This window comes from Panulirus ornatus, chromosome 52 (genome assembly GCF_036320965.1).
Source record: "Panulirus ornatus isolate Po-2019 chromosome 52, ASM3632096v1, whole genome shotgun sequence".
NCBI classification, from domain to species: Eukaryota; Metazoa; Arthropoda; class Malacostraca; order Decapoda; family Palinuridae; genus Panulirus; species Panulirus ornatus.
In genome coordinates, this window is record NC_092275.1 from 12,300,741 (window position 1) to 12,313,020 (window position 12,280).

At 42.7% G+C, this 12,280-nt stretch overlaps 1 protein-coding gene across 1 annotated transcript in view; it reads left to right on the forward strand.

The window, feature by feature from the left end:
• Positions 1–12,280, forward strand: part of LOC139765067 (tetratricopeptide repeat protein 21B-like) — a 171,045-nt gene that overhangs the window by 37,931 nt on the left and 120,834 nt on the right. The window contains exon 7 of the mRNA XM_071692184.1: positions 9,116–9,308. Coding sequence (XP_071548285.1) covers positions 9,116–9,308 — 193 coding nt within the window. The remainder of the gene's footprint in view (positions 1–9,115; positions 9,309–12,280) is intronic.

Below are 12,280 nucleotides of genomic sequence, written 5' to 3' on the forward strand. Positions count from 1 at the left end.
CTTTGTTCTCACTTTTTTCCACATATATATATATATATATATATATATATATATATATATATATATATATATATATATATATATAAAGTGTTTTAGATATCTGGGAGTGGATCTGGCAGCAGATGGAACCATGGAAGTGGAAGTGGATCATAGGGTGGGGGAGGGGGCGAAAATCCTGGGAGCCTTGAAGAATGTGTGGAAGTCGAGAACATTATCTCGGAAAGCAAAAATGGGTATGTTTGAAGGAATAGTAGTTCCAACAATGTTGTATGGTTGCGAGGCGTGGGCTATGGATAGAGTTGTGCGCAGGAGGGTGGATGTGCTGGAAATGAGATGTTTGAGGACAATGTGTGGTGTGAGGTGGTTTGATCGAGTAAGTAACGTAAGGGTAAGAGAGATGTGTGGAAATAAAAAGAGCGTGGTTGAGAGAGCAGAAAAGGGTGTTTTGAAATAGTTTGGGCACATGGAGAGAATGAGTGAGGAAAGGTTGACCAAGAGGATATATGTGTCTGAGGTGGAGGGAACGAGGAGAAGTGGGAGACCAAATTGGAGGTAGAAAGATGGAGTGAAAAAGATTTTGTATGATCGGGGACTGAACATGCAGGAGGGTGAAAGGAGGGCAAGGAATAGAGTGAATTGGATCGATGTGGTATACCGGGGTTGACATGCTGTCAGTGGATTGAATCAGGGCATGTGAAGCGTCTGGGGTAAACCATGGAAAGCTGTGTAGGTATGTATATTTGCGTGTGTGGACGTGTATGTATATACATGTGTATGGGGGTGGGTTGGGCCATTTCTTTCGTCTGTTTCTTTGCGCTACCTCACAAACGCGGGAGACCGACAAAGCAAAAAAAATATATATATATATATATATATATATATATATATATATATATATATATATATAATTTTTTTTTCTTTTTTTAAACCATTCGCCACTTCCCGCGTCAGCGAGGTAGCGCTAAGAACAGAGGACTGGGCCTTTTTTAGAATATCCTCTCCCGGCCCCCCCTGTTCCTTCTTTTGGAAAAAAAAAAGAAAAAAAAAAGAGAGGGGAGGATTTCCAGCCCCCCGCTCCCTCCCCTTTTAGTCGCCTTCTATGACATGCAGGGAATACGTGGGAAGTATTCTTAATCCCCTATCCCTAGGGATATATATTTTTTTTTTTTTGCTTTGTCGCTGTCTCCCGCGTTTGCGAGGTAGCGCAAGGAAACAGACGAAAGAAATGGCCCAACCCACCCCCATACACATGTATATACATATGTCCACACACGCAAATATACATACCTACACAGCTTTCCATGGTTTACCCCAGACACTTCACATGCCCTGATTCAATCCACTGACAGCACATCAACCCCGGTATAGAACATCGATCCAATTCACTCTCTTCCTTGCCCTCCTTTCACCCTCCTGCATGTTCAGGCCCCGATCACACAAAATCTTTTTCACTCCATCTTTCCACCTCCAATTTGGTCTCCCACTTCTCCTCGTTCCCTCCACCTCCGATACATATATCCTCTTGGTCAATCTTTCCTCACTCATTCTCTCCATGTGCCCAAACCAATTCAAAACACCCTCTTCTGCTCTCTCAACCACGCTCTTTTTATTTCCACACATCTCTCTTACCCTTACGTTACTTACTCGATCAAACCACCTCACACCACACATTGTCCTCAAACATCTCATTTCCAGCACATCCATCCTCCTGCGCACAACTCTATCCATAATCCACGCCTCGCAACCATACAACATTGTTGGAACCACTATTCCTTCAAACATACCCATTTTTGCTTTCCGAGATAATGTTCTCGACTTCCACACATTCTTCAAGGCTCCCAGGATTTTCGCCCCCTCCCCCACCCTATGATCCACTTCCGCTTCCATGGTTCCATCCGCTGCCAGATCCACTCCCAGATATCTAAAACACTTTACTTCCTCCAGTTTTTCTCCATTCAAACTTACCTCCCAATTGACTTGACCCTCAACCCTACTGTACCTAATAACCTTGCTCTTATTCACATTTACTCTTAACTTTCTTCTTTCACACACTTTACCAAACTCAGTCACCAGCTTCTGCAGTTTCTCACATGAATCAGCCACCAGCGCTGTATCATCAGCGAACAACAACTGACTCACTTCCCAAGCTCTCTCATCCCCAACAGACTTCATACTTGCCCCTCTTTCCAAAACTCTTGCATTTACCTCCCTAACAACCCCATCCATAAACAAATTAAACAACCATGGAGACATCACACACCCCTGCCGCAAATCTACATTCACTGAGAACCCATCACTTTCCTCTCTTCCTACACGTACACATGCCTTACATCCTCGATAAAAACTTTTCACTGCTTCTAACAACTTGCCTCCCACACCATATATTCTTAATACCTTCCACAGAGCATCTCTATCAACTCTATCATATGCCTTCTCCAGATCCATAAATGCTACATACAAATCCATTTGCTTTTCTAAGTATTTCTCACATACATTCTTCAAAGCAAACACCTTATCCACACATCCTCTACCACTTCTGAAACCACACTGCTCTTCCCCAATCTGATGCTCTGTATATGCCTTCACCCTCTCAATCAATACCCTCCCATATAATTTACCAGGAATACTCAACAAACTTATACCTCTGTAATTTGAGCACTCACTCTTATCCCCTTTGCTTTTGTACACTGGCACTATGCACGCATTCCGCCAATCCCCAGGCACCTCACCATGAGTCATACATACATTAAATAACCTTACCAACCAGTCAATGATACAGTCACCCCCTTTTTTAATAAATTCCACTGCAATACCATCCAAACCTGCTGCCTTGCCGGCTTTCATCTTCCGCAAAGCTTTTACTACCTCTTCTCTGTTTACCAAATCCTTTTCCCTAACCCTCTCACTTTGCACACCACCTCGACCAAAACACCCTATATCTGCCACTCTATCATCAAACACATTCAACAAACCTTCAAAATACTCACTCCATCTCCTTCTCACATCACCACTACTTGTTATCACCTCCCCATTTGCACCCTTCACTGAAGTTCCCATTTGCTCCCTTGTCTTACGCACTGGGTTTTCAGAAAAGAAGAGTGAATGTTGGGGTGAAGAGGGTGGTGAGAGTAAGTGAGCTTGGGAAGGAGACTTGTGTGAGGAAGTACCAGGAGAGACTGAGTACAGAATGGAAAAAGGTGAGAACAATGGAAGTAAGGGGAGTGGGGGAGGAATGGGATGTATTTAGGGAATCAGTGATGGATTGCGCAAAAGATGCTTGTGGCATGAGAAGAGTGGGAGGTGGGTTGATTAGAAAGGGTAGTGAGTGGTGGGATGAAGAAGTAAGAGTATTAGTGAAAGAGAAGAGAGAGGCATTTGGACGATTTTTGCAAGGGAAAAAATGAAATTGAGTGGGAGACGTATAAAAGAAAGAGGCAGGAGGCCAAGAGAAAGGTGCAAGAGGTGAAAAAAAGGGCAAATGAGAGTTGGGGTGAGAGAGTATCATTAAATTTTAGGGAGAATAAAAAGATGTTCTGGAAGGAGGTAAATAAAGTGCGTAAGACAAGGGAGCAAATGGGAACTTCAGTGAAGGGTGCAAGTGGGGAGGTGATAACAAGTAGTGGTGATGTGAGAAGGAGATGGAGTGAGTATTTTGAAGGTTTGTTGAATGTGTTTGATGATAGAGTGGCAGCTATAGGGTGTTTTGGTCGAGGTGGTGTGCAAAGTGCGAGGGTTAGGGAAAATTAGTTGGAAAACAGAGAAGAGGTAGTAAAAGCTTTGCGGAAGATGAAAGCCGGCAAGGCAGCAGGTTTGGATGGTATTGCAGTGGAATTTATTAAAAAAGGGGGTGACTGTATTGTTGACTGGTTGGTAAGGTTATTTAATGTATGTATGACTCATGGTGAGGTGCCTGAGGATTGGCGGAATGCTTGCATAGTGCCATTGTACAAAGGCAAAGGGGATAAGAGTGAGTGCTCAAATTACAGAGGTATAAGTTTGTTGAGTATTCCTGGCAAATTATATGGGAGGGTATTGATTGAGAGGGTGAAGGCATGTAGAGAGCATCAGATTGGGGAAGAGCAGTGTGGTTTCAGAAGTGGTAGAGGATGTGTGGATCAGATGTTTGCTTTGAAGAATGTATGTGAGAAATACTTAGAAAAGCAAATGGATTTGTATGTAGCATTTATGGATCTGGAGAAGGCATATGATAGAGTTGATAGAGATGCTCTGTGGAAGGTATTAAGAATATATGGTGTGGGAGGCAAGTTGTTAGAAGCAGTGAAAAGTTTTTATCAAGGATGTAAGGCATGTGTACGTGTAGGAAGAGAGGAAAGTGATTGGTTCTCAGTGAATGTAGGTTTGCGGCAGGGGTGTGTGATGTCTCCATGGTTGTTTAATTTGTTTATGGATGGGGTTGTTAAGGAGGTGAATGCAAGAGTTTTGGAAAGAGGGGCAAGTATGAAGTCTGTTGGGGATGAGAGAGCTTGGGAAGTGAGTCAGTTGTTGTTCGCTGATGATACAGTGCTGGTGGCTGATTCATGTGAGAAACTGCAGAAGCTGGTGACTGAGTTTGGTAAAGTGTGTGAAAGAAGAAAGTTAAGAGTAAATGTGAATAAGAGCAAGGTTATTAGGTACAGTAGGGTTGAGGGTCAATTCAATTGGGAGGTGAGTTTGAATGGAGAAAAACTGGAGGAAGTGAAGTGTTTTAGATATCTGGGAGTGGATCTGGCAGCGGATGGAACCATGGAAGCGGAAGTGGAGCATAGGGTGGGGGAGGGGGCGAAAATTCTGGAGCCTTGAAGAATGTGTGGAAGTCGAGAACATTATCTCGGAAAGCAAAAATGGGTATGTTTGAAGGAATAGTGGTTCCAACAATGTTGTATGGTTGCGAGGCGTGGATTATGGATAGAGTTGTGCGCAGGAGGATGGATGTGCTGGAAATGAAATGTTTGAGGACAATGTGTGGTGTGAGGTGGTTTGATCGAGTAAGTAACGTAAGGGTAAGAGAGATGTGTGGAAATAAAAAGAGCGTGGTTGAGAGAGCAGAAGAGGGTGTTTTGAAATGGTTTGGTCACATGGAGAGAATGAGTGAGGAAAGATTGACCAAGATGATATATGTGTCGGAGGTGAAGGGAACGAGGAGAAGAGGGAGACCAAATTGGAGGTGGAAAGATGGAGTGAAAAAGATTTTGTGTGATCGGGGCCTGAACATGCAGGAGGGTGAAAGGAGGGCAAGGAATAGAGTGAATTGGATCGATGTTGTATACCGGGGTTGACGTGCTGTCAGTGGATTGAATCAGGGCATGTGAAGCGTCTGGGGTAAACCATGGAAAGTTGTCTGGGGCCTGGATATGGAAAGGGAGCTGTGGTTTCGGGCATTATTGCATGACAGCTAGAGACTGAGTGTGAACGAATGGGGCCTTTGTTGTCTTTTCCTAGTGCTACCTCGCGCACATGAGGGGGGAGGGGGATGGTATTCCATGTGTGGCGAGGTGGCGATGGGAATGAATAAAGGCAGACAGTGTGAATTGTGTGCATGGGTATATATGTATATGTCTGTGTGTGTATATATATGTGTACATTGAGATGTATAGGTATGTATATTTGCGTGTATGGATGTGTATGTATATACATTGTGTATGGGGGTGGGTTGGGCCATTTCTTTCATCTGTTTCCTTGCACTACCTTGCAAACGCGGGAGACAGCGACAAAGCAAAATGAAAAAAAAATAAAATAATATATATATATATATATTCTTTCTTTCATACTATTCGCCATTTCCCGCATTAGCGAGGTAGCGTTAAGAACAGAGGACTGGGCCTTAGAGGGAATATCCTCACCTGGCCCCCTTCTCTGTTCCTTCTTTTGGAAAGAAAAAAAAAAGAATATGGATGGTATAGCGGTGGAATTTATTAAAAAAGGGGGTGGTGCCAAGAATAGATGAAGAAAAGCCACAACCATTCACATTCATCCTCTAGCTGTCATGTTTTTCATTCTGAAAATTCAGCTCCCTATCCACAACCAGGCACCACAGAACTTTCCATGGTTTACCTCAGATTCTTCACATGCCCCTGGTTTATCCATTGACAGCTTATCGACCCCAGTATTCCACATTGCTCCAGTTCACTCTATCCTATACACACTTTTCACCCTCCTGCATATTCAGGCCTCAGTCACTCCAAATATTTTTGAATCCCACCTTCAGTCTCCAGTTTGATTTCACCATTCTCTTTGTTCCCTCCTCTTGATATATATGTCCTCTTTATCAACCTTTCCTCATTCACTGTCTCCATACGTCCAAACCATTTCAGCACACCCCCTTATGCTCTTTCAACCACATTCTTTTAATGACCAAATATCTCCCTTATCCTTTCATCATTACTTCCTCGATCTAACCACCTCATACCACATATTGTTCTCAAACATTTAATTTCCAACTTATCGACACATCTTCCCTCCTATGCTTAGCCATGTCTATAGTCTATGCCTTGCATCCATATAATATCACTGGGACTGCTATTCCTTTAAACATATCCATTTTTGGCCTCCCAGATAATGTTCTCTATTTCCTCGCATTCTTTAGCACTTCCAGAACCTTTGTGTCCCTCACCCACCTAAAGGCTCACTTCCATTTCCATGGTTCCATTCATTGCTATGTCCACTTCCAAGTATATAAGACACTTCACTTCCTCTGGTCTTTTTCCATTTATTCTCACAGCCCAACTAACTTGTCCCTCATCCATGCTAAACCCACCTTGTGCAAATTCTGACATGAATCTGCCATCAGGGTTGTATCATCAGCAAACAGCTGATTCACACCCCTTGTTATACCCCACAGACTGCATGCTTCCCCTCATCTCCAAGACTCTTGCATTTACCTCTCTCACCACTACATCCATAAGCAAATTAAACAGCCATGGTGACAGCACACTACCTTGCCGCAGACCAACCTTCACGTGGAGCCATTTACTGTCCTCCCTTTATACTCATATACAAGCCTTACACCCTTGATAAAGACTTCTCACAGCTTCTAGCAGCTTTCTTCTCATGCCAAATATTCTTACAACCTTCCAAGAAGCATCTCTATCAACTATATGGTATGCTTTCTCCAGATCCATAAATACCATCCTTCTGGGTTTTTTTCACACATTCTTTAAAGCAAACACCTGATCCTAATATTCTCTGCTACTTCTGAAACCTCACTGCTCCCCCTCAGTCTGATGATCTGTACATGCCTTCACCCTCTCAATCAATATCGTCCCATACAATGTATCAAAGACACTCAACAGACTTATACTTTAGCAGTCTGAACACTTACCTTTACCCCCCTAACCTTTATACAGTGGCACTATACATGCAATGTGCTGATACTGAGGCATCTTAACATGATCTGTACATACATTGAGAACCTATACTAAATAATGCATGCCACAATCACCCCCTTTCTTAATCTATTCAACTGCATACCATCTGCTCCAGCTGCCATGCTACATTTCATATTGCACAAGGCTTTCACCACCTCTTATCTGTTCACCAAACAACTCTTCATGATTCTTTCACCTTGCTTACCAACCCAGCCCAAATCCCCTACATCTACCACACTATAATCAAACACATTTAACAGTTCTTCAAAATACTCACTCCATCTCTTCACTTCATCACTACCTGTTATCACTCCCCTCCTGCATCCTTCACTGTTATTCCCATTTGTTCACATGTCTTCCACACAGTATTTACTTCCTTCCAAAACAACTTATTCTCCCTAAAGTTTCCTGATACTCACCCCAACTGTCATTTGTCCCCTTTTACAACCCCTGCACCTTTCTCTTGACCTCCTGCCACTTTCTCTTATACATCCAATCATTTGTCCTCTCTTTTCTCTTTCACAAGCAACTTTATTTCTTCATCCCACTACTCACTTCCCCTTCTAATCTGCCCACCTCCCTCCTGTTGCATGCTACATGCATCTCTTGCACATGTCAGCACTGCTTCCCTAAGTACCTCCCATTCCTCACCCACTCCTCTTGTTTCATCAGCTCATCTTTTGCCATTTTACACTCAGTCTTTTCGGGTATTTCTTCATACTAGTCTCTTTTCCAAGCTCACTTACCCTTACCACTCTCTTCTCACTGACATTGTTTCCTCTTTTTCAAAAACCTCTACAAATTTTCACCCTCACCTCCACAAGATAGTGACCAGTCTTTCCACCAGCTGCTTCTCTCAGCTCATTTACATCCAGAAGTCTCTCTCTAACATGCCTATCAAGTAATATGTAATCTAGTAATGCCTGCTAGCTATCTTTCTTTCTCACATATGTATACTTGTTTGTAGCCTTCTTTTTGAACCAGGGATTCTTAGTCACCATTCCTTTTTCAGAACACAACTCCACAAGCTGCTCACCATATCCATTCATGACACTGAATGCCCCATTTCTCCCAATTATACCCACAGCTGCCATGTTACTTAACTTTACATTTGAATATCTATCCTTAATACCCAGTGTCTTATGTCACAACTTATGACACAATCACTCAGCTGCTCCCAAAACAATTGCCCCTCATGATCTTTCTTCTCATGACCAGATGCATGAGCACTAATGATCACCCATCTCTCCCCATCCACTTCTAATTTTACCCACATCACACACTCCCACAACTCCTTTAGTAGTGCTACTCCTTCCTTATCTCTTGTGCTCTCACCAACCCCCAGAGTTTACTCCTAGAATATTTTCAAATTGTTCTTCCCCTTTACCCTTGAGCTTTGTTTCACTCAGAGCCAGAGCATACAGGTTTCTTTCCTCAAGCATACTACCTATCTCCTCTCGCTTCTCGACTTGGTTACATCCACACACATTTAGACATCTCAGTCTGAGCTGTCATGGAGGATGAGCAATACCTGCTTGGCTCCTTCTTGTTCCATCTTTTAGAAATTGAAATAAAAGAAGAGGGGGTTTCTAGGGCCAACCCCCCCCCCCTACACACACACACACACACACACACACACATCTTCCACCCACTTTAGTTGCCTTCTTCGACGTGCTGGGAATATGGAGGCAGAATTCTTTGTCCCATACCCATATATGAAAAGATATTTATGTTCTTTTTATTTTCCCAAGTGTGGAAGAAATCGGCTGGTATTAGAAGAAACATTTATGATGGCAAGTAAGGCAGCCAAAGTTGACTCAGGAAGTGCAGAGTACTTGACCGAGGTGGGGTATCAGTGTCTTTTACAGGGACGTAACAAGGAAGCAACAAAGTTCTATAAGAATGCTACCAAACTAGATGAGTCCTCAGTTGCAGCATTAACAGGTAGGTATGATAAGTAATATTTTCTTTATCACTGTTTTAGAGAATCATTCCTCCTTCATATAGATGAATATAATGTTTCCATATTTCTTATGCCTATCAATTAACACGTGATCCAATAATGCTCTGGCCATCTCTCCTACTTACATACATATACTTATGTATATATCTCTTTTTAAACCAGGTATTCCCAATCAATAGTCCTTTTTCAGCACTCAACCTACAAGCTCTTCACCATTTCCATTTACAACACTGAACACCCCATGTCCACCAATTATACCCTCAACTGCCACATTACTCACCTTTGCATTCAAATCACCCACCACTGTAATCCGGTCTTGTGCATCAAAGCTGCTAACACACTATCTCAGCTGCTCCCAAAACACTTGCCTCTCATGATCTTTCTTCTCATGACCAGGTGCATAAGCACCAATATTTACCCATCTCTCTCCATCTACTTTCAGTTCACCTATATCAATCTAGGGTTTACTTTCTTACACTCTATCACATACTCCCACAACTCACAACTCTTGCTTCAGGAGTAGTGCTACTCCTTCCTTTGCTCTTGTCCTCTCACCAACCCCTGACTGTACTCTCAAAACATTCCCACACCACTCCTCCCCTTTACCCTTGAGCTTTGTTTCACTCAGAGCCAAAACATCCAGGTTCCTTTCCTCAAACAAACTACCTATCTCTCCTTTTTCTCATCTTGGTTACATCCACACACATTTAGACACCCAAATCTGTGCCTTTGAGGAGGATGAGCACTTCCCACATGATTCCTCCTTTATTAGAATACAAGGAGGGGAGGGTTTCTAGCCCCCTGCTCATGCCCATTTTAGTTGCTTTCTACGACATGCAGGGAATGTGCTGAGAGGGGCAGCTGGAGGGAAGTCTCATATTATCTTGTGGAGATGAAGGTGAAGATTTGTAGAGGTTTTCAGAAAAGAAGAGTGAATGCTGGGGTGAAGAGAGTGGTGAGAGTAAGTGAGCTTGTAAAGATTTGTGTGAGGAAGTACCAGGAGAGATTGAGTGAAGAATGGCAAAAGGTGAGAGCAAATGACATAAGGGGAGTGGGGGAGGAATGGGATATCTTTAGGGAAACAGTGATGGCTTGCACAAAAGATGCTTGTGGCAGGAGAAAGGTGGGAGGTGGGCAGATTAGAAAGGGTAATGAATGGTGGGATGAAGAAGTAAGATTAATAGTGAAAGATAAGAGAGAGGCATTTGGACGATTTTTTGAGGGAAGTAGTGCAAATGACTGGGAGATGCATAAAAGAAAGTGGCAGGAGGTCAAGAGAAAGGTGCAATAGGTGAAAAAGAGGGCAAACAAGAGTTGGGGTGAGAGAGTATCATTAAAGTTTAGGGAGAATACAAAGATGTTTTGGAAGGAGGTAAATAAAGTGCGTAAGACAAGAGAACAAATGGGAAGATCCATGAAGGGGGCTAATGGGGAGGTAATAACAAGTAGTGGAGATGAGAAGATGGAGTGAATATTTTGAAGGTTTGTTGAATGCGTTTGATGATAGAGTGGCAGATATAGGGTGTTTCGGTAGAGGTGATGTGCGAAGTGAGAGGTTCCAAGAGAATGATTTGATAAACAGAAAAGAGGTAGTGAAAGCTTTATGGAAGATGAAAGCCAGTAAGGTGGCAGGTTTTGATGGTATTCCAGTGGAATTTATATAAAGAAAGGGGATGACTGTGTCATTGACTGGTTGGTAAGGATATTCAGTGGATGTATGGTTCATGGTGAAGTGCCTGACGATTGGCAGAATGCATGCATATTGCCATCAAACAAAGGCAAAGGGATAAAGGTGAATGTTCAAATTAGATAGGTATAAGTTTGTTGATTATATCTGGGAAATTATATAGGATGGTATTGATTGAGAGGGTAAAGGCATGTACAGAGCATCAGATTGGGGAAGAGCAGGTTGGTTTCAGAAGTGGTAGAGGATGTGTGGATCAAGCATGTGCTTTGAAGAATGTTTGTGAGAAATACTTAGAAAAACAGATGGATTTGTATGTAGCATTTATGGATCTGGAGAAGTCATATGATAGGGATGATAGAGATGCTTTGTGGAAGGCCTTAAGAGTATATGGTGTGGGAGTTAAGTTGCTAGAAGCACTGAAAAGTTTCAACCAAGGATGTAAGGCATGTGTATAAGTAGGAAGATAGGAAAGTGATTGGTTCCCAGTGAATGTCTGTTTGCGGCAGGCTAGGGAGGTGAATGCAAGAGTTTTGGAGAGAGGGGCAAGTATGCTGTCTGATGTGGATGACAGGGCTTGGAAAGTGAGTCAGTTGTTGTTTGCTGATGATACAGCACTGGTGGCTGATTTGGGTGAGAAACTACAGAAGTTGGTGACTGAATTTGGTAAAGTGTGTGTGAAAGAAGAAAGCTGAGAGTAAATGTGAATAAGAGCAAGGTTATTAGGTACAGTAGGGTTGAGGGACAAGTTAATTGGGATGTGAGTTTGAATGGAGAAAAGCTGTAGGAAGCGAAGTGTTTTAGATATCTAGGAGTGGATTTAGCGGCGGATGGAACCATGGAAGCAGAAGTGAGTCACAGGGTGGGGGAGGAGGCGAAGGTTCTGGGAGCGTTGAAGAATGTGTGGAAGGCAAGAACATTATCTTAGAGAGCAAAAATGGGTATGTTTGAAGGAATAGTGGTTCCAACAATGTTATATGGTTGCAAGGCATGGGCTGTAGATAGGGTTTTGCAGAGGAGGGTGAATGTGCTGGAAATGAAATGTTTGATGACAATATGTGGTGTGAGGTGGTTTGATCGAGTAAGTAATGAAAGGGTAAGAGAGATGTGTGGTAATAAAAAGAGTGTGGTTGAGAGAGCAAAAGAGGGTGTATTGAAATGATTTGGTCACATGGAGAGAATGAATGAGGAAAGATTGACACAGAGGATATATGTGTCAGAGGTAGAGGGAACGAGAAGCGAGAGACTAAATTGTAGGTGGGAGGATGG